A 22,523-nucleotide genomic window follows, 5' to 3' on the forward strand; every position below is an offset into this window, starting at 1 on the left:
TAAAAGCTTTGTTTCAGGTGTATGTGTGTGTCCTGGGTTGCAGCAAAATATTTTTAAACACACTGGCCTAGGGCAGTGGGAGGAAATGAACAAGGGACAGTCAAATTAAACTCAGGGAATGAGTTACTGGCCATACAATTAACATATTTTCATGTAAATATGATTAGAATATAGATTCATAAGAACTTGGCTTTAGACCTGCTAGAGGTCCACAACCCCTCTTCTCCCACCCACCCCTACCTCCACTATAGGAAACCTTTATGTTGGAATATTTTCAATGATGGGACACTCACCAGCTTAAAAGTTTTAGATTTCAGAATATAACTTTCTTTGCTATAAAAAGCAGGACCCTCACAACACTCTCTCAGATGTTAAAGCAGTGAGTAGAGGATCTGGCAGTGGAACTTCAGAATTTAGTGTACTTAATATGGAGTTTGACCTTATTACATAATACCAAACTTGATGGCTTTTTCCTTTTTGGAGAGCTCTAAATGCTCTAAAACAAAGCCAGTCTCAGCACACTAAGAAATCTTGTTTTTATTCAAACTTCAGCCCAGAATGGCACCATTTAGCTTTTAAACGTATGCTCTCTTTTCTTACATTGCACTAACTGCAATTTTAATGGATGATTGAGCTAACTTTCGTGCCTACATTTTCAAGATTTGTCATTGGATCTGCAGATGAGTCCAATCAAATATAACTTTACTTAGAAATAAAATTCATTTCAATACTTTATATGCCTCAGTTGCTGAATATTTTCCGTGCAAAATAGCTTAATGAATAATAGTAATATGTCAATAGGTGCTGTGAAAATGGCCATTTATATTTTTAATTCTAAAGAGCTCAGGTTATCTTCTAGACATTGTAATTTAGAATAAAAAAGGAATTCTCCAGTTTTATATTTTGCTTGTTAAAAATGGTTTTGAGATTATTAACTCAAACCAATTTTCTATGTACCCACTGATTTCTAAACGATTTATGACCTGTTTTTAAAAAGTACCTTTTCCTTATTTAAAGGCAATGTCAAACTTAGTTTATTAGACAGGATATTAAACATAAATACATGGAATATATTTTCCCCTTGCATTGTTTTTCTCTTTCTTCTGTATTTATTCTGATTTATATAAATTTGAAACACTGAAGTAACAAAAGCAAAGTAAAAAGGGGATGAAATTTAACTAATAGAGAATGAGGACTCATAAAAGTGTACACTCTTGCCTACATCAGTAAAAGTGTGCTCATTTATAACACTATTTAATATTAGTTCAGTTGTAAATCCAAATCAAGTAGAATCTGAACCCATTTTCAATTGCTTTTGAGATTATTAGCCTGTATTCCAGGATTCTTTCAATAGTTTCACTTCTCTAAACGCCAAGAAAAAGTTAAAATTGCAAAACAGGAACATGAAATCCATATCTTACTAGTATGGATCCCTCTGCTATTCCTTTACCTAGACCCTCATATATATATTTTTTCTCTATGTAAAATGTTTCTTTAGGAAATACACAGGTTTAGTTCCTCTTCTGTTGCTTCCAACAAGAGCTCTACCATGGAAAGCTCTCTCTCCCCTTCCATTTTGCAAGTCTCAACAAGTCTGTTGCTGAGTCAGAACCTCCTTTTCCCCCCTGATGTGAGAAATCTTTCTCCCTTGGAAATTCATAAAGCTTCGGAAATGTTTAAATTAGAGTCTCCCTAGGGGAAAGGGGCGGGGATGCCAGAATGAATGTGGTGGGGAGGAATCCCACCCACTGCAGTCCCGACGGCAACACACGAAACGCTTTCTGAAACAGGAGGACTTGGAGCGGGCCCAGGGTTACCAAGGGAGCTCGCCTCGGAACCCATTATGTGCATGTCTGTGTGTAAATAACCGCACGGAGCCGCGGTGGGTTCCAGGGACTTTGTTCCTCATTACTTAAGTGAAAATGTATGGTATATGGCCGGGCCTTCGTGTTTACCCTACAGAAAATACTTTCACGCGGCTGCGGGAGGGTGGATAACAGTACTCGGCACGAGAGGCTAAAAACAGAAACCGGAGCGAAAAGGAGGCGCTTTCTAGGGCGACGAGGAGGGCTGCGAGTCTGGGCCATGGTGGGGCCAGAGGCGTGGGCGACGCGCTCCGCAGTCAGCAAGGCTGGCGGAGCCCCGCACAGGCGGGTCGGCAAGAGGCCTCCCGCGCAGAGCCCAGAGGGCAGCAGGGGCCAGGTCTCCGCTCCCTCGCGCTGCGGGACACGAGCGGCCGCCGACACTGAAAGCCACTAACCGGCCTCAGTTTCCCCGGCTGGCCAGCGCCGCCTAGGGCAGCCCCTGTCCCTGCGACCAAGGCTCCTGTGACCGAAGACGAAGCGGAGGTGACAAGGAGGCAGGGCCCCGAGGGCGACTGGACGGAGGGAAAGTACCGCGTGCGACCTGCTGAAGGTTCAGCGAGGACCCAGAGCCGGGAGGGGCGGTTGCCCAGTAACCGTCCGCGCCCCCCGCGCGTGCTCGCCGTCGCGCGCGCGCGCCGGGCGCACAGGCCTCTGCGGCCGCCCGCCGCCTCAACCGGCCTCTCCTTTCCCCGGGCGCAGGGAAAGCCCGAGGAGACGCGCCGCTCGCGCCCGCGCTCTCCCGCCCTCCCAAGAGCGCTCGCGCGCCCCCGGCCGAGCCTGCATATTAATAAGGGGCGGGACGGGGGCGGGGCAGCGGGGGCGCCGCGGCCTCGAGCCCGCGCGTGCCGGGGCGCACCGCGGGGGGCGGTGCGATTGTGAGGTGACGCTGACGCACGTTCCGGGGTTCTTAAGCGGCCAGGGCGGCGGCGGCGGCGGCTGCGCCCGAGCAGGTCTCGGGAGGTGGCGGTCATTGCCGCGAGGGGTGGCGGGGCCGAAGTAGGTGCCCCTGGCTCAGTCATGGTGTCCCTCTCTCACTGACTCCCCCTCCTTCCACCAAGGCCGCACCGCCCCAGATCCGGCGGCTTCTTAGGCGGGGCAGCGGACGGGGTGCGTCTCCTCCCGCTGCCGCCGGCCTGATAAATGAGGGACTTCGGGTTTGGGGTGCTGCAAACCGCCCGGCTCCGAAGCAGCAGTCCCGGGTCCCTGTTCAGCGGCGGGGCGTACCGTCCCTACGCCGCTGGAGCCGCGGCGGCCGCCGCCCCGTCACCCTCCGCCACGCCTTTCGGCCCGCTCTCGCCGCTGCCGTTGCCTGTCACCGGCTTCTCGGAGGCCGCCTCCCCCTTCCCTATCCCCTTCGGCTGCGGCGGCGCGGACAACTCGGTCGCCACCGCTTCCTCTTCCTCCCCGTTCCCGGCGCATCAGCAGACCATGCAGGATGAACTGCTGCTGAGGCTGACACAGCAGCCGGCGAGGCCACTCTCGGGGGCGGAGGCCACGGAGAAACTCCCCAACCACCACCCCGGCGGCGGCACGAACGCGGGTGTGACCCACCTCCTCCCCTCCCAGGACTTCAAACCGAGTCTGCACCACCCCTCCTCCTCCGCCTCCTCCTGCTGCTGCTGCCGCACCTCCTCCCCGCAGGACTTCAGTAAGCGGCAGCAGCAGCAGCTGAGCAGCCAGAAGAGGAAAGAGTTCAGCCCTCCCCGCCTTCCCCACCCTCCGGACTCGAAGCCGCCGCCGCCGCTCCACTGCCCCGGCCGGTTCGGCTCGCCGCCGCCGCCCGGCCAGCTCCTCCAGCCGGCGCAGCTCGCCCAGCGCCAGCCGCAACAGCAGCAACAACAGCAGCAGTTCAGCCTCCCGCACCCGCAGCACCTCCCGCCGCAGGACTTCTCCCCGCAGCAGCGCCCGGCCGACCTGCACCCGCTCCCGCAGCTCCAGCCTTCGCCGCCTGCAGCCCCGCGGCGCCGCCACGGAGGCGCGGGCAGCCCTCGCAAGACCCCGGCCGTGGGCGAGGGCAGCGCCGCCGAGCCCCCCAATGCGGGCTTGGCCCCCTCGACGCCGCCGGTGAACCCCGCGCCGGGCTCCATGGAGTCCCCCAACCATCCTCTGCTCAACAGTCCCAGTAACCTCCTGCCTGGCGGGGCTCTCGGCGCGGGCGCCTTCAGCAGCCTGCAGAGCCCGGACCTTCCGCACCCGGGCGGCGGCGGCGGCGGCGGCGGCGGCAGCGGGGGCGGGGGGCCCCCCGGCGGCGGAGGGGGAGGCGGCTCCGCGTCGCCGCCGCCGCCGCTGCCCGGCTTCGGCACCCCCTGGTCGGTGCAGACCGCGTCGCCGCCGCCCCAGCCCCAGCCGCCGCCGCCCCAGCAGCAGCCGCCGCCTCCGCCCCAGCAGCCGCCGCAGCCGCAGCCGGGTTCGTCGGCCGCCACCCCGGGTGGCGGCGGCGGCGGCGGCGGCGGCGGCGGCTCGCTCAGCGCCATGCCGCCGCCCAGCCCCGATTCGGAGAACGGCTTCTACCCCGGGCTGCCGTCGTCCATGAACCCGGCCTTCTTCCCGAGCTTCTCGCCCGTGTCCCCGCACGGCTGTGCTGGGCTCAGCGTGCCGGCGGGCGGCGGCGGCGGGGGCGGCGGCGGCTTCGGGGGCCCCTTCTCGGCGGCCGCCGTGCCCCCGCCACCGCCGCCCGCCATGAATTTACCTCAGCAGCAGCAGCCCCCGCCGCCCGCGGCGCCGCAGCAGCCTCAGAGCCGGAGGTCACCCGTCAGCCCGCAGCTCCAGCAGCAGCACCAGGCGGCCGCTGCCGCCTTCTTGCAGCAGAGGAACTCCTACAACCACCACCAGGTACGGCGGGCGACGGCCCGGCTGCGCCGCGAGGCCGGGGAGACTGCGGGCGGGGGCGGCCGGAGACCGGGCTCGGCCCGGCGCGGCCCCGAGGGGCAGTTGCGAGGGCCCCTCGCCCGACCGAGTAGGACCCGGAGGGCGGAAAAGGGCGACGGGACTCGGGACACCAGACCCTGGCGGGGCGTGAGGGCTGTGGCCACCGTGGGCTGTGGGGCTCCAGAGTCGGGTCCGGCTGGAAGTGGCCCCGGCCGGGCGCCCCCTCGAAAGCCCCGGCGTGGCGGTGGGTCTAGGGCAGGGGCGGAATGGCGTCGGGGCGGGGGCGGGGGGCGGCCGGGCGCGCCGTCCCTCTCGTACCTCGTACGGGGCGACCCCGGGGCCCGGCCGGCGCCCCCTGGCCTGGTGAGCGGCCGTCCGGCTTTCTCGAGCCCTGGAGACACGGCGAGACGGCCGGGGTTCGGGGGTCGGAGGACCTGGGGTCGGGGACGCGGGACCAGCGGGCTCGGGCGGCGGCCTCGGGGAGGGGGGGGCAGCGGCCGTGGGAAGCGAACCCGGGAAGGAGGAGAATGATTACCGGAGACTGTGCGTGTGGTCAGCCCGTGATCTTTCGCCGTCGTCCAATGAGGGAACGGGCGGAAAAGCTTTTTTTCTTTTGAGTTTGTATCATTCTTAATTGGCCGGCGAGACCTGTCGCGGGCGAGGCAGTTGCCGCCCGCACAACCTACCGGGACCAGGGTCGGCGAGGAGCGTCCCGGCCGCGCTCCTCCTGCCCACCTGCCTCCCGACGTGGGTCGGTCCCCCCGAGCTGTCAGATGGTTAAGACTGAGATGCTCCAAGACGGTTTTATTTTCTGTGCTTTTTAATGTTTGAGTACTATTTTGTAGGTTTTAAAACGGAACGAGTCTGCTATTTGTGTGTTACTTTGAAGAGAAGACTTTCACTTTTTTCTTTTTTTTCTTTTCTCTCTCTCTCTCTCTTTTTTTTTTTGGTGGCCTTAACCTTCTCTTGAATGATAGGGTGTGTGTATTTTAAGTGGGTAGTATAATTATGAAATCACAGCAGGCAGGTTTTTTTATTCATCCGAGCCCTTTCAGATTCAAGGTCTGTTTTGTTATCCTCTCAAAACAACGTTTGAGTGGCCGCTGGTTTGGTTAATTGACATTGAAGGAGTATTTTGTTGTTCTTTTTTGATCTAGTCAGCATTTATTATAGTGATCATTCTGTCTAAGGTCAATTTCGTGATTAAAGGTTGAGAGGGAAGCAAGATTGGACCTTAACCACTACTTATGTACTCATATAACTTTTTCCATTGCCCAGTTAAAGTTTTTAAGGGTTACCCTTTTAAAAAGGTGAATACTATCTAATTTAACCAAAATAACAGTTAACAGTTTATTTAAATTAACCAGAATAACAGCAGTTTTTGTTGAATCACTGGTTTCTTCCTGAGGAAGGAGAATGTGGCCTATAAGGGTTGAAAATAGTTAATTTTGAAATAGTATTCCCCTTTTCCATGATTTACATAATCTTGAGCAACTGTCTTTTGGGTGTCAGGGTCTTCGTTTTTTAACTGGAAACTTGCCACAGAAAATTATCTGTAGGTATTTTTGTATTCTTAAGGCCTTGGTATATCACTAGAAGACCATATACCAAGATCCATATTTAACTATAATCTGCTTTTTGTCAAAAGATGGGTCTTGCAATGGAGTGTAAGAGGTCACAGCTGTTATATGGAATTTTAGGTCACTGGAAGAGAACTTTGAGCACTACATCAGTGATGAAAGTAAGGTCCTGAAGAATGGAATATGTCCGTGGTCCCTTAGCTATCCTTTTGAACTACATAGAGGGGGAAAGGGTAGTATATATTCATGATTATATTAGCATTAAAAAAATTTTAATAAGTAATAGGCACTACAGACGAGGTTTGCAGAAAAAAAATAAGCAGGTTTAATATTAAGAGTGCTTGACTTAAAATAACTTATTGACTTATAGTTAAGTGCACGACCCATACTCCCTTTGGCTAAATGTTGGCACAAAATTATTAAATTATAAGCTTATTGACTGTAAAATTGCTAGCAATTAATACTTTTCACAATCTACAGTTGTAGCCTCTTGGTGAATTTTTCATTCTTTGATGACTTAACTTTTCTTGCTATTGGTTAGAGTTTGGAATATTACTTTACTTTTGAAAATGAATAAAGTTCATGGAGACTTGTATTACTAAGATCTTTACTAGAATGATCAAAGTATATAGTTGTTTATCTTAGTGTATCCACCTATGGGTAATATCAGATAATAATTTAACAGTTCATGGATAATTAAGTGAAGTAAAAACTATGAAAATTTAAAAGAAACTACATTAAAACCGGAATAAAATATCTTAAAAGTTGAATAGGCAGTGCAAAAAAAAAAAGACATATTTGCTATATTTTCCCTATCTCAAAAGGCATTTTTAATCTGTGCAGTAGAATAACACCAAATGTTATTATCCACTTTTGCAGTGGTACAGTTTGTTTTAGAAACCTAAAGTCTAGATATTTCACTCATATGATTGGTATATTTTAATTGATAACGATCATATTTTTAGTTCTGTGCTTAGCGGAACATAGTTGCTTTAAGATCGCAGTGTAGGTTATATCTGTAAGGATCTTCAAAGTTAATTTCAATTTTAAAGTATTTTTTTCTTCATATCTGTCATTTATACAGTTCTCTCTAAAGGGGAAAAAAAAGTAACTGCATGGTTCTATTTTAATGAGTGTCATGAAATATCTACTTGATTCATTATAATTTATAGTAGACAAGAGTATGAAAACTCAGCATTAAATGAATATGTTTTCATATGTTTTCATAAATATGTTTTCATAAACTAGTTATGATATATTCTGTTGCCTTTATATATTTCATTTTTTTAAGATCATATAAATTCTTAGCTCAGGCCTAAATTTGAATTTGAATTATAAACTCTTTAAATGCTTATAATTTAAATAGATGTATTTTCCCCAGCCTCTTCTGAAACAATCTCCTTGGAGCAACCATCAAAGCAGTGGCTGGGGCACTGGAAGTATGTCGTGGGGAGCAATGCATGGCAGAGATCATCGTAGAACTGGAAACATGGGAATTCCAGGAACTATGAATCAGATATCTCCATTGAAGAAACCGTTTTCTGGTAATGTCATAGCACCGCCGAAATTTACTCGCTCTACTCCATCACTGACTCCAAAATCTTGGATTGAAGATAATGTGTTCAGAACAGACAACAATAGTAATACGCTCTTACCCTTACAGGTAAGAATGGTATGTAAATGGCCTTATTTCTAATGTTAATCTTTCAAAATAGGAAATTGGGGGTGGCAGTAGTAATAGTATGGTAAAATTAACGGATTAAAAAAGAGAAAGCTCTAATTTTTAAGCATATAATTTGATTATCAAAGGATAAAATACCTATACAAAAAAATTGAGACTAAAAAAATCTCTAAACACATAATAGAAAATAAGCTTCATAAAGTATAGAAAACCCTGCTGTATTTCTTAAATTCATATTGAAGCTCTTACTTGGCAGCTCCTTAAGAATGCCTTAATTCATTAATCTTTAACAGGCCACCAAAATGAGTTTCTCCTCCAGTATAGCTGAACTAAAATGTTTCGTAATTGTGCATAAATATAACTATGGTCAGCTGTATGTACATTCAAATGTAGTTAGTACAGCTACGATCATGAAAAAATAACATTAGGACTTTTTACATAGAATTAAAATTTGTTCACTGGTTCAGTGACTTTTTTTTTTCTAAATGTGGCCTAATACTTATAATGATTAGACATTTTTTTCAGGGCTTTTAATATTTTGCTGATATTATAGGTTAATAAAGTCCCCTTATGACTATTTAAAATGAGATATTTTTCCCTTAAAACTGTTAGAGGATGGAACAAGGATACAAGATAGAAAAAAGTTTGATTGTTTTTTTCTTTTCATTCTTCTTTTTTTTTTTTTTTTGTGGGTGGGTATGGGGAAGAGAACTGCTTATTTCTGATGAAAACTTCTATGCTATTGAAGGTGAGATCTAGTTTGCAGTTGCCAGCTTGGGGCTCAGATTCACTCCAAGATAGTTGGTGCACTGCAGCCGGAACATCCAGAATAGACCAGGTAGGCTGGACAGTGTATATTTTTCAGGATTTTGGCTAGGAGTTTAGTATTTGTATTATGAGTAGGATTTATTATTTATTTTCCAATTATACCTATTTAAGCATATGTCAGAGAGCATTAAAGCAATTTATTTTTAAAGGGTCACTTAAACTATTTAATGTAAAATGCTTCATTTTTAAATTTAAAAGTAATTCATAATCATTTTGTATGCCCTAAACATAGTAAATTTGTTTTTGGAGAAAGGAATCCTATACCCAAGAGCACCTGACTTTAAACATCAGTCAAACTGAACACATTTTATCTCTTTTCAGAATCATTTGCAATTAGGTATAAAATCATATGTTTACTTAATATCTAATCTTACATTTCATAAATGATATATAAAATTTTTTGGTAAACTTTTTTCATGAAATCTGCTGTATTTGTCTTGAGATGTATTTCTAAGAAAGCCCTTAGTTCAGGTTTTACCTTTATAAAAAACTTTATAGTATTTCTCTATTCTAAATTTTGTTACTGCTATTATATACTGTCTTCTTCCAAATAATCAGTTTCCTATGGAAAAGCTCTGAGTCGAAAAGCTGAGAGTCAGTCTTAATCAAATTACCTTCAAGTCCTTTGTGGTTACAAAATGCTATCTCTCTTCTGCAGATGAAATTTGAATGCATACTGGGTACCAGCTGATGAGAATTATTTCAGGACAAATAGAACACTCAGTCCTCACATAAGAGGATTCTTTCCTACAGAGCCCAAGTTTGAATGAGCATAGACTTGACATTGTGGGAGTCCACTGAAAGGAGCTCTGTTATCCTTAGTTACTTTATCAACATGAAATCATTTTACAAGTAAGGACTGTATAAATAGATTAATATTGCATTTGTAAATATCATTCTAACCTGGCAGGTTGGCAGTAACTTCAATAATCAACCATTAGCACTAGTTTTAAACAAGTCCTACCTACTTAACCAAAGTAGTCCTGCCAGGGTCTCCACTTAGAAATAAGTAATTGTCTCATGTAATTTGTAATTTATTGTCTTGTTAATGTTGTAATGTTATCCATATATTTCTCTTCTCTACTCTGGCTCAGTTAGGCCATATTAGTGATATTTTTATGGTAGCACTTTTATGGTGTTCAAATTAAATACATAAATGCCTAGGAGATGGTATGTTAGAAGAGGAAAATTATAATAATTTTGAAGGTGGCAAGGGACATGTTTTTAGACAGGAAAGGACATAATTATTTGAAAAGGTTGTGCAGGAAGAAGCAAGAGGATATGTGCGAGGGATATATATCTATGGAGAAAGAAGATTAGCTCCCATGAGGATCCATGGGGGTGGGGGACAGATGTTGAGAAATTAGGTTATTAAGATAGCTTCAGTTGGTAGAATAATGCTAGAGTAGATAGAGGTGAAAATGAAAGGGAAATTTTCAAACTGGGCTCTGCAGAGGTGCCCCTGGGGCTGCCACAGGATGAGGGCCACAGGATGAGGGTGAGCCCTCCCACTTAGACTTCAAAGACTCTCTGCTCTTACCTATTTTATAACCTATGATTTTAGGTAAATTCATTTTAGGAAAAAGGATTTTGATGCTAAAGGTTAATTTTTTTTGGTAAACTGCTAAGATATTGGCATTCCCTGTGGACTCTTGATCCAGAGATGTGATGATGAAGTTGAAGAGAATGGTGAAGAAAAAGATAGTGGAAAGTAAACTGAACTAGAAGGAAAGGAGGTCTGAAACCTGAATCTTCTTATTCTTCCTTTCACAGTCTGTGACACTGGATGACACAGTCTATGGGCTTTCATCTCTTGGGGTCATAGTTTCCTTATCTATAAAAGGAAGACCTTGAACTAGATCGTGTAAGGCCTTTTTAGCCAGCTCTTATGATTTCTTTCATCTATTGTGGCCATTTCTTTTGCTCCCTGCTTCCTGCTCCCCCCTCCTTTATTTTTAGAATACAAGGGTCTTGGTTTATTGGGGAGGAAGCAGTGGGCATTGGTCCCAAGCAGTGGAGGTATCCTGTATGACCTCCCACGTGGTCTTAAAAGCAATGTTGTTGTATCCTTTGAGTACCCTAAGGGTACTTATTATACAAAATTTGTTGTGTGTTTCTATCTTTCCATAAAAGGTTGAGGTATTTGAAGTTGAGGTTCTTAGAAATACAGCAAAAGCTACAAACTGCATTTGGTATCTTAAACAGTTGGGTAGTTCCTCACTATTTGACAAAGTTAAAATTATAGAAAATACTTAGATGCTTAAATATCTGGGTAGATTATTTTCAGTCCTGATATTTTCTCATCATATATAACATTTTAATACCAATAAAATTTAGTTAACAAATACGTTGTTTAAAAACATTTAACTTTTTTATTTCTTTTGGTCTCAAATTGATTTAAGCCTAAAATGTACTAAATTCTAGAATTAAAGTCTTAATTCTTGTACCTGGCCTTAATTAAATATACCAAGAGCTGGACATGTAATTGAATTTAGTAAATGGGAAAGATTTTGTAGTTTTGTAGCTTTTATTTCAGTTGTATGTAAAATTTTTCAGATTGGCATTTCCTTATTTAAAATGGCCTATTTTTTTATGGAAAAGCTTTAAATTTAAAACTTCTTAAAAACAAATGTAAATTGTTATACACACTTCTGACTTTAAAATGAATGTTAGATAGTCTTATTAATTTCTTTAAGGCTAAGAATTACTTTTCTTTAAAATGCTATTAGCTAGTTACCCTTGCAAGAAGTCATACTCAAAAGTATAAATTCTAATTACCTTAAAATTGAATCTTTCAGGTAGATAATAAGGCTACAGCATATTTATTCATTAATACTTGAATATTTTAAATCAAGAGTAAATATACTAGTAGTTGAGGTTATTACTTAGAAGTTTACATATGGAATATCAGTTTTCTGTAAACAAAGCAACATGATGCCTTCAAAATTGTAATATAGCCTGTGAAGGCTATGAGTGTTGGCCCGCTCTCTAGCTGGGGGATTATCTATATATTTAGCTCTGAACTTTTGGTCTTACAGAAGTTCTGCTTGCAGTTCCTGATCATGTCACATAAACTATCTTGAATTAATTGAAGATATTTTCTGCTAATCTTCAATATCCACGCTGTTATGGTAACATGATAAATGATAATATGGGGACCTCTCAGAAAAATACATTATTTGGAGACTTTATTCACCTTATACAAAAAAAAACAAGACCAAGTCCAATTTTTCATTTAATAAAACATTCCTTAAGTTGTGATTCTTAAACTAGATGAGTTATAGGGACATTAGTTGTTGTCAAACTGTCACACCTACTGAAAATGAGACAGAAAGGGACCTGTTATACCTGCTTAAGTAATGGATCCTTTTTTATGTTTCCTATCCTTGTTCAGTTCTTTAATTGTACTTGATACATTCTTACCCCAAATATTTTCTACTTACCTTTCCATTTTATTTAACCATTGTGGATACTAGATTAGCTTTGGCCATTTGCGGCTCCAAAAAATTTTTTTTAATTTTTTTTGAAAATCACTGTTATAGTACTTTGTTGAGGATCAGAATAACGAAGAAAGGTCGAGAAATGTATATTCATTGTATATGTGGTAGTACTTTAATTACCCTTAGGATATATGGGTGAAATAGTGTTCTTTGCCTTAGAGAAGATGAAAGTCCAGCTGGATGAGTAAGAAATATCTGTGTGGAACAACTAGAGAGTATGAGATTGAGAGCCACGTTGTATAGTGAGGCAGAGCAACACATCATCTGCTAATTCAATATAGTGCGATAGCAGAATGTAATGAGAAATGTATAATCAGTGTTAAAATTGAGAACAATATTAGTACAAATTTGCTTTTTTATTTTAAAGGAAAAATTGGATGACTAAATACAAAAATACAACAAAAGTTGATCTACCTAGGCAGAAGAATATATGACCAAGCATTGGTATAACTTTAAATATGATGATGCATGTTTTTTCTATAATCCACCTCCTTTTTCTTAGGAAGGATACATCACTGTCAAAAGGAAAAGCTTCTACTTAATCACTTCTTTTGAAATAAAACAGGGTTTTGGATATGTCAAAGCAAAAATACAGCATCCCATTAAAAAGTTCCCTTTTAATTAAGTTCAAATTCCTTTTGTTGTATTTTAATATCATTGTTGAACACATTAGTTATTTTCAGCATTTATAATCTTTCTCAGGTCATCCTTTTTAAAATTAGGATGACTTTGTTCTTTCTATGTTTTTTAGTCTTTCTAGGACTTCACTGTTGCTTCCGTAAGTCTTTGCAAATTTCTGGGTTGAAGAAAATAATAAAATATTAGAATATAAGAAATTACAGTTTTTCCACCATTGTGTTCTAATTTTTGCCTGTTCATTTTTGTTGTGGGATACTGTAATCTCAGTTTCTGAAAGCCCAGTTAGTTGATTCTTTGCCACATATCTTTCATACTTAAAGTAGATTTGGGTAAACTTTTCCTGATAGAGATTCTTACTTTTATGAAATATCTTGGCTGTTTTCAAATAGCCATGTAGTAATAAATGTAAGTTACATTGGCATGATTTTCCATATTTTTTTAATGGTAATCAGTGTTGGTGCATTTATGGTTACTTTAAAATGGTTTCAGGATTTCCATTTAGTTTCTGAACCAATGGCAGTTTATGTGAACACAATTTTTTCTAATATCCCTATTTCAGAAGAATGCCTGAGTGTTTGTCTTATCAGATTTGTTTTTGTTTTTTTCAGAAGTCGTATTTTAATTCCCACGCTTTACTTAATGGAATTATCTGTATGTTTTTAACATGAACCTCTAGGTTTCATTATCCAGAAAGTGACTTTTGAGATGTCATGAGCTCTTTGCCTGCTCAAGGCTATTTTGTGCTTAGTGATTTAAAAATCATGTGGGATGCAGCTGATGCTTAATAAAGTATAACTTAGTTAACAGTTTTAAAATAGCTTTGCTGTTTTCTTTGCTGAAGTAGGAGTTTGTTTTATGATGAAAGACTTGATATGCAAAGGAAAATAAGGGACCTTATAAGTGGGCATCTCACTATTTCAGTTGGATGTACGCATTAAAGCTAAAGATATAAATACATGCAGCTTGTTTTTGAATAAGAGTTATCAGAGTTGACATATAGTGGTCACTGATATTTATTGAATAGCTTGCTTAAATGTTTTCTCCTCATACCTTAAATATTGTTCATGGCATTGACAGTTGTGTAGGATTCTACATTAATTTTGCTGTGCTCTAAAGCAAGAGCATACTCTTTGGAATGGAAGTAGTGGCTGGCCAAAAAAAATAAATAAATAGAAGTTGTGTGGGAAATATCATTTGGGTGGTATTAATAGTCACCATTAATTGAGTTCATAGGTTGACTAAAGACAGGGCATGATCTGATTCTGTTCAGAAAACATCAGCCTGAGAAGATAGCTCTGAACCATAACACATTTTCTTTGCAAGAATTTAAGTTAAATAGAATATAAAGTATCTAGAATATACTCCATCTTAGAACCTATATGATACAGCATACCTTTTGAGATTTTTTTGCTCAATTACATGAACAATTTTTGTCTTGACAGTTTACTTTTTAAATTCTATTTTTTTTAATATTTTTTATTTTATTTTTTTGGCTGCGTTGGGTCTTCATTGCTGCATGCAGGCTTTCTCTAGTTGCAGCGAGCAGGGGCTACTCTTCATTGTGGTGCGCGGGCTTCTCATTGCCGTGGCTTCTCTTGTTGCGGAGCACCGACTCTAGGCGCATGGGCTTTAGTAATTGTGGTGCACAGGCTCATAGTTGTGGCTCGCGGGCTCTAGAGTGCAGGCTCAGTAGTTGTGGCGCACGGGCTCAGTTGCTCCACGGCATGTGGGATCTTCCCGGACCTGGGCTCAAACCCGTGTCCCCTGCATTGGCAAGCGGATTCTTAACCACGGCACTACCAGGGAAGCCCCTAAATTCTATTTTAAGTACATTTTGGAGCTTTGAATATAGTAGTACTTAATCTTTCATTGTGTGGTTGGAGATTGAAGTTGATAGCAAGGTCACATTAATATCTGATACTTGTCTCAGTTTAGTTACTTAACATTTGAGTACCTATTCCACGGAGGATTCTGAGAAGGCTTTATGGTCCTTTATAATTACCATTTAAAAATGCAGTCTTTGCCCTCACTGAGCTAAACTTAAACATTTTTGCAAAGTTTTTATGGTAAAGATAAAGTACTATTCATTCAACAAACATTTGAGAGCTAGCTATTTCCATAATTAGAAGGTCCCTACCCCTAATTAGCTTAGAAGTGTAGTGGCAGAGGCAGGAAAACCAAAAAATTAGCTATGAACAAGTACAGTAGAAACACAAAGGTGGACATATTTGCTCATTTTTGCTCTTCTCTATTCCGGTTTTATTTATTATATACTACTTCGAGTCTTTGCTTTTCTATTATTTCTATTATTCTTAAAGTGGACTTTAGGCATTGGCTAGTTCGACATGATTATTTTATTTTTTAGAAGATGGAACAGAGCCTAAAAAGGTTCAGTAGCTTTAGGTTAAGAAGCTCAGTGCTTCTTAAATTATGGTCTTTGGACCAGTAGTCTCGGTATCACCTGGTTACTTACTGGAAATACAAATGCTCAGGGGCTACTCCAAACTTACTGAATCAGACTGTCGATGAGTCCCAGCAACCTGTGTGTTTAACAAGCCTTCCAGATGTTTCTGAAGCATATTCAAGTTTGAGAACCACTGTTATAGCTTAGTGATTCTCTGTGCCTCCCTCACCAATCAAGATCATTGTTCTAGTGAACACCTGTTACTGATGGGTGTGTTATATCTCAGGAGTCTTTAAATAAAAATAAGTAAGGGGTACTAATGTAGGTAATTAGTGATAAAACTCCAGTAAGGTCCTCCAAGTCTAGCACTCTTTCCATTCACTGTTACTTTTCACACTTTCAAATACTTTGACAGCAACTTGTTTAGTCTACAGTAGTGATTCTGTCCCCCTAGCTTTAAAAAGCTCCCAACCCTGATTTAAACATCAAAGTAGAATAAAAAATCAACATATTCTCAGGAAATCTTCTTGTGTTTTTCCTCAGCTTTCTAAAAGATTGGTTCTGGATCTTCTCCGGATTGTGGACTCCTTTGGAAAACTAATGAAAGCCATAAACCTTTTCCGAAAAAAAATATGTGTACATGCATGTACAGAACATTATATATACTCTCACAGATTTCATGGTCCTTCTTGAAGCTCAGAGACCCAGGTTAAGAAGTGCCTCATTCTGATTTCTGTGGAAACGTTTTTTCCACTTTTCCAGTTCTTCCCTTTCCTTTTTCTATGTTAATCATTTTTTGAGAGTTAAAAATGGCCTGCCCTGCCTCTCCTTCATTTACATACACTGCACAAGCACACATACACGCACATACCTAAATGAGTGGGGGCTGGCACTGACATATTTTGGGAATAGACTGCTTGGTGATTTGAGGAGCACAGGCCAGGGCTTGCTGTAATGGTTCCCTATATATGTATTTGTTCAAGTATATTGAGTATATATTGAGCAGAATACAGTATATATTCATGGGCATTAAAGAATCAAATTCCTTCTAGTAGGCAAGTTGAGGGATATAACATACAGCAAAGAAAACTTCCAGCTACACACAGGACTTTGCTCTGAGACTTGATGATATAGGAAACTTGCTGCAATGAGAATTCTTTCACCCTTTTCTCCCCACCTTCCTTTTTTGCGGGGGTGGGTAGAGGGTAGGGAAGATTTAGAAATGCAGAGGCCAATATGTGAGGATTTCAGAGAGCAAGATTTAAATATAAGTATTCTAGATGTTAGTCTTGGTTCCAATATTGGTATTTCATGTTTTTTATTTTTATTGTTTAAGATGTTTATGCATTCATTATTATGAAATTCTGACTATTAAATCAAATAACATATGATGTTTGATAGATGTTTAAAGTATGGTGCACTATGGAATTAAGCCCTTTCACCTCAAATGTTTATTTTTCAAGTGCCAGCGTCTGAACTCCTAGATATATGTGAAAAGTTTAAAAGTTAAATAACAACTAAAAATGCTTTTTGTGCGTATAACATTTCAGAAGTGTTTATAAGTTGAGAATGATAACAAGAGAAATTATTTTACTATATTGCATTAATACTGCCAATGAAATAAGATTGCTTTTGATATGTGATTTTGGAGGTAAATGTATGAAATATATTGTCCTCCAGTACAAGAGATATTGTAGCTCATGGGATCCTTAGTTATTGGTATTGTCTTGGGATGCAAACTGACTAGGAATATTATATTAGTCAGATGTCCTCTTTTATGTAAGAAGATTTAGATAGTATTTAATCATCACTTTCTGAAAAAATTGCGTAGATTATATTCTTTTTTTTCTTCTCTTCTAGGATCGAAGTAGAATGTATGACAGTTTGAATATGCACTCTCTGGAAAATTCCCTTATTGATATTATGAGAGCAGAGCATGATCCTCTTAAGGGTAAGTGATTTTTATTTTCTTATATTATCTACCATTTTGTCTGCTTATCATTTTTCACATGAAAATGGGCACTAAGTAACACCTATCTCATCTATAAAATTCTGTTTGTTAATAAGAACCCTTGTTTTTATGAAAGGTCATACTTTTTCCTTATTTAGCTTTATGTCAATTTATACAGCGAGAAATGTAAACCTACTCTCTTGACTTGTTTAAGAAAAAGCCACTGTTTAAAGATGCTCGTCTGTTCACCAAAGGATGAAGAATGGATCTAAAGGTGTTATAGTCACTATTCTAGAATTCTTTCAAATACAGAAATATTAAAAAATAATAATAACTTTCTTGGAATACTTGAATTTGCAGTTTACAGTAATTCCATCCTAAAATTGTTCTAGGTTAGCTTCCCTTGTCATTTTTCTTCCACCTGTCATATCATAGGGATTTGAAAGTGTTTCAAGGTAGAGAAGCTATTCATAAAAGTTGGAGCAGATTAGGAAAAAGAATCAGCCCCACTAATCTTACACTATCAGTCTCATCACAGTTACAGTTAACTGTATCTGAAGAAATTCCGTTAACATACTTGTTTTCATTTGTCTGCACATTACATGTTAGTAATTATTTTATATTTCTTCATGAAAAATACCTCCTTGCCTTTTACATTAATGGTGAAAATCTAGCAAACGGTGTGAACTTGTGATGAGAGATATTAGTTGTCTGTTGCTGCCTAATAAACAATCCCCAAACTTAGCAGCTTAAAACAATAAACGTTTATTACCTCACACAGTTTCTGGGCGTCGGGAATTCAGGAGCAGCTTAACTGGTTGGTTCTGGCTCAACATCTCTCATTGAGTCAAAACCACGGGTTACTTTGTAATCTTTCCGTCTTTAATTCTGTAAAGCCAAGAATTACCTTACAAGAGTTAGCCTAAAAACTCTAGAACTTCAGAGTTGGCAGCAAGATGATGGCTGTGGCTCAGTTGGCAATATTGATCAGATATCTAAACATTTTTGTTCTGATTCTGGACTTTGCTTGTGAAGGAGTTTCTTGTCTATTTCCTTTATTGTTAGAGAAGCTCAGGGGATCATTGGTGATTGTCAGTGATGTGTGATAATGTTAATTCTGCTCACAAACTAATAATGATAGTTATATTTTGATTTTTGGTTTTCGTTTTTTTGAGAGCGGTTGCTTCTAACTAAAATTCAGCCTAATTTTTTGAGTATCTGTAGTTGAGGGCTTGTTTTTTTTCACTGTTATCCCGACAGTTCCAGTGGCATTTGTCTTGGATCCACTGTTTAAGAATAGAAACCGGCAAGCAGCTTGTGATTATGAAGAATTTCCCTCTGTTTATTTCCTTGCCTTCTGTAGATAGAAAACCCTTAGAAATTCTAATACAAGATAAAGTCAGTATTAACTGTTACCAGTGAATAATTAAAACTTTTTCATTGTTGTTTCTCCCAGTCTTCCTTAAAAAAGCCCTTTGAACATGTTAAGAGAAAACATTATCTCACTATTAATTATCTCAGTTTTTCTTTTTTTTCTAGCCTGTTATATAATAAAAGTGGAGGAAAACCTAGAAAGAAGACTTTGAAAAAGAAAATGGAAGCAGCATAAGGCTAAGAGGAATTTAGTAATTAAAAACCTCAAGTTAATTCAGAATTATTTTGTTAGAAAAATTATCTTTGGATGTGGGAAGGGGAAAAACATGCTTATCACCACCTTTAGGAATCATCTCTGTTTCTAATTGGAGTATTTTATGTTCTACACTTATTATGACAGGGAACAGAGAAAAAAAATAAAAGAAAAAAACATTTTGAGAATGCTTCTCCACATAGAATTAAGAAATAAGACTGGTACTTCTGCCAAATTGCCATCATATACCTTTTAAAAATTATCTTGATACCAAGTGCTTCCACTTGTGTTTTTCTTTTATTACTAGTACAAATTTCCCTGCCTTCTAGGATATCATACTGTATATCTTCCTCCCCACACTCTGATCATTACACATCTTCTTTGTGCTGGGCCTCAGTAAAATCTGCGAAAGCAAGGTTATGACAAGTAGGTGAAACCAATCCCTGAATTTGCTTCTCCTCCCTTCCATTCCTGATCTTTAGGTCATCACTTCAGCCTCTATCCCATCTCTCTTATCTTTTCATCCCTTTCAGAAAATTCTATTCTCTATTTAATATAAGGAAATTCTTTTCTTTTTTCTAAAAAACAGAATGAATCATATTTTATCCTTCTAAAATATTTTCAAAAAAACCAACCATTTGCTTTGTCTTCCTTATGGGATCTAATGAACAAGGAGGAGGGAGTTGTGGGGTAAACTTGAAAAAATAAAAATGAATTTCTTATTTCCCTTTGTGTTAATGGTGAAAGTTTCTAGAAAATTTTCTGTATGAACTTGAGTAACGAAAGATTATATTAGTTATCTATTGCTGCATAACAAATTACCCCCAAATTTAGTAGCTTAAAGCAGCAATAAACATTTATTGTCACATGCAGTTTCTGTGGGTTAGAATTCAGAAGCACTTTGGCTGATTGGTTCTGGTGAAGATCTCAGGAGGTAGCAGTCAGGATATCAGTGAGGCTGCAGTTATCTGAAGGCTTGACTAAGGCTGTAGAACCCTTTTTCAAGATGGCTTACTTATGTGGCTGACAAGTTAGTGCAGGCTGTTGGTAGGAGTACTCAGTTCATCATGTGGACCTCTCCACAGGACTGGTGGAGTGTCCTCAGAGCATGGTGCTGGATTCCCCCCAGAGCAAATGATAAAGCTCAAGGTGAATGCCCAGTGTCTTCTATGATTTAGCTTCGGAAGTCTCACACCATCATTTCCATGATATCCTACTAGCTACATAGGTCAGCCCTGCTCAGCTGGGGAGTAGTCTGCTACTCAAGAGCTGTGGCTACTAGGAGGCAAGGATCAGCGGAGGCCATCATGGAAGCTGCCTTCCACAGAGATGAAAGGCAAAAACTAAATTTGCATTTGGTTCTACTTCTCTAAAGGAAAAGAGAAAGTACTTCAGGTAAGAGTTAATGTTGATAGAAAAGCAATCAAGCAGCTCTCCGGATTCCAAAGAAAATCTATGGCAGGTTACTGACATGACTGATAACTGACTAATTATACTAACAGAAGGACCCTCCCACCCCCACTTAAGCCCAGAATGCAAGCCTGATGGTTTTTACAAGTCAGTAGGTCACTGTTTAATGTTAAGGTCTTTATAGTCTAGCATAGCAGGTGGAAGGGTCTTGTCGAGGCTCTAAAGATGTGAAGTGATGGCAACCAAAGATGGGGCTCTGAATGTATTTTATTCCACTTTTGTTCCTTTTATTCTACTTTTGTACCATGCAGTGTCCAAGACCCTGCTGTGCATTATGTGAAACAGACATGGTCTCTGTTCTTGTGGAATGTACAGCCTAAGGGGGAAAAAGAGACTTTATATGTGTAATATACATAGATACATAGAATATACTAATATAACATGATGTATACATGCAATACATGCAGATTATGTATAGATACAGCTACAAGTGTTAGAAATAGTATAGAGAGAGGTTATAAAGTGTTCAAGGAGGTAATAAGTGGAGGTACCTAACGTAGCTATGGAGTAAAGAAAGCTGAGACCTGAAACCTGAGCAGCACAAAGATGAAAAAATATTGGGGGGGAAAGTATCACCTAGACAAAGGGACCAGGTTGTATTTAAGAGCTCATCACAACTGAGGAACTGAAAGCAGACTGGTCCTGGCATAGATTGTTCAGGGCTTCCTGATGCTGGTTGGGTATAACACCGCTCAGCCAGTCCAAGGGTGGGGTGGGGGGGGGCTGCTGCCTTTTCCTCTGTACTGTGAACAGTAACACACTGTTTTATACTTTCCTTAGTACGAGTGGCACTGACTGATCTGTTTTATTTATTCTGCAGTGGTTTCTCACCATGAACCTCCTATTTTCTGATGACTGTCTTGATTTTTGACAAATATTTTCCTTTTCAAAGAAAGGACAAATATGAATTCTTTTAATGGTTAAAGTAAATCATGCTTTGCCAAGTGCAGTTCTGTGATTCTGCAGTTTTGTGTTTGCATACCTATTTTAAATAATCTGTGATCTTTTTATGTATGTGTGGGTCAGTGCATTCCCCTTTAAACAAAAGAACAAGACAGCGATTATTGTTAATCTCTCTTCCCTCTCTGCCCTCAGCAATTTACAAAAAAGGTCTTACTGTGTAAGCATTTTTACCAAAAATTGCTTACCCCCTCCTCCAAAGCATAAGGGAGAACAAAAATATTTAATTTAAGCGCATAAAAGATCATTTGAAAACAGTAGGAAGAAATGTAGCTTATATAACAATCTTAGGAGGATCTGTCTCAGCAAGACACAATGCCTTTACTAATGTTCCCTGAACAATTCAGGGGAATTCAGGAAAAAGGATTTAGAGCGTGATTTTACAATACCAACATATTTTAGAAGTGGGTGCCTTTAAAATGTTTTTATTTATTATGTGTTTTTATATATCTAGCATCATTTTTATTACTTGACTGCTAAACTCCTATTCTAAGACTCCTGAAGTAAAACTCTCTGCTTATTTTAAGGAAAATAACCCCTGAGAAAATAAGGAATGACTTCTATAAGGTGCTAAGTGGTCCTGGTAGTACCAAGTAAATTCTTGCTGCATTTCTTCGAAGAAGACACTTCTCTTTTCCCTCTGATTCTCTTCGCCTGCCTTAGTATAAAATTGAAATACAGAGTCACAAAATAACTTGTATAAATTTCTAAAAGTCTGGTGTGAGAACTTACATTTTGAACTTAAGAACTTCTAAGCTGGACAGAGGTTCTCAAACTTGGAGAACATGTTTAACGGGCAGATTTCAGGGCCCTGCTCCTAGAGATTGTGCATTGCAGACTATGTAACGAGAGTACACTTTGAGAAACTCTCGTATAGGAGAACAAGATCAAGGAGATCTATGAAGAATTTTTAAAATTTTAGTGGAATTTATTAAAATACAGCAGAGTGAAAAATAAAACTGATACCAATAATATCCATGCCAAAGTAGTTACATGGCTCCTCTTAAACTGCCCTAGCTTATTCACTCTGACAGAGAGAGGCATGCATTTCTCAGAACCAGTTTTGCTTTTCTTCAGCCACTTGTGGTTCCTGAGTCAAAATTTTCACAAGTGCCAAAAAAAGTATACGACAAAAATCATTTCATTAGAA

The 22,523-nt window shown here is 40.8% G+C and overlaps 1 protein-coding gene across 7 annotated transcripts in view; it reads left to right on the plus strand.

The window, feature by feature from the left end:
- Nucleotides 1-2,820: 2,820 nt before the first annotated feature.
- Nucleotides 2,821-22,523, plus strand: part of CPEB2 (cytoplasmic polyadenylation element binding protein 2) — a 64,165-nt gene continuing 44,462 nt past the window's right edge. For 2 of the 7 annotated variants that reach the window (XM_082838535.1, XM_082838537.1), the window contains exons 1-4: nucleotides 2,821-4,697; nucleotides 7,695-7,976; nucleotides 8,743-8,832; nucleotides 17,226-17,316. In XM_082838535.1, the coding sequence (XP_082694661.1) occupies nucleotides 3,006-4,697; nucleotides 7,695-7,976; nucleotides 8,743-8,832; nucleotides 17,226-17,316 (2,155 nt within the window). In that variant the 5' untranslated portion in view covers nucleotides 2,821-3,005. Of the gene's footprint in view, nucleotides 4,698-7,694; nucleotides 7,986-8,742; nucleotides 8,833-17,225; nucleotides 17,317-22,523 lie in introns of all 7 variants that reach the window. The other 5 variants (XM_082838538.1, XM_082838540.1, XM_082838539.1 and 2 more) reach the window with 3 other exon arrangements.

Source organism: Leucopleurus acutus, assembly GCF_964270905.1.
Source record: "Leucopleurus acutus genome assembly, chromosome: 4".
NCBI classification, from domain to species: Eukaryota; Metazoa; Chordata; class Mammalia; order Artiodactyla; family Delphinidae; genus Leucopleurus; species Leucopleurus acutus.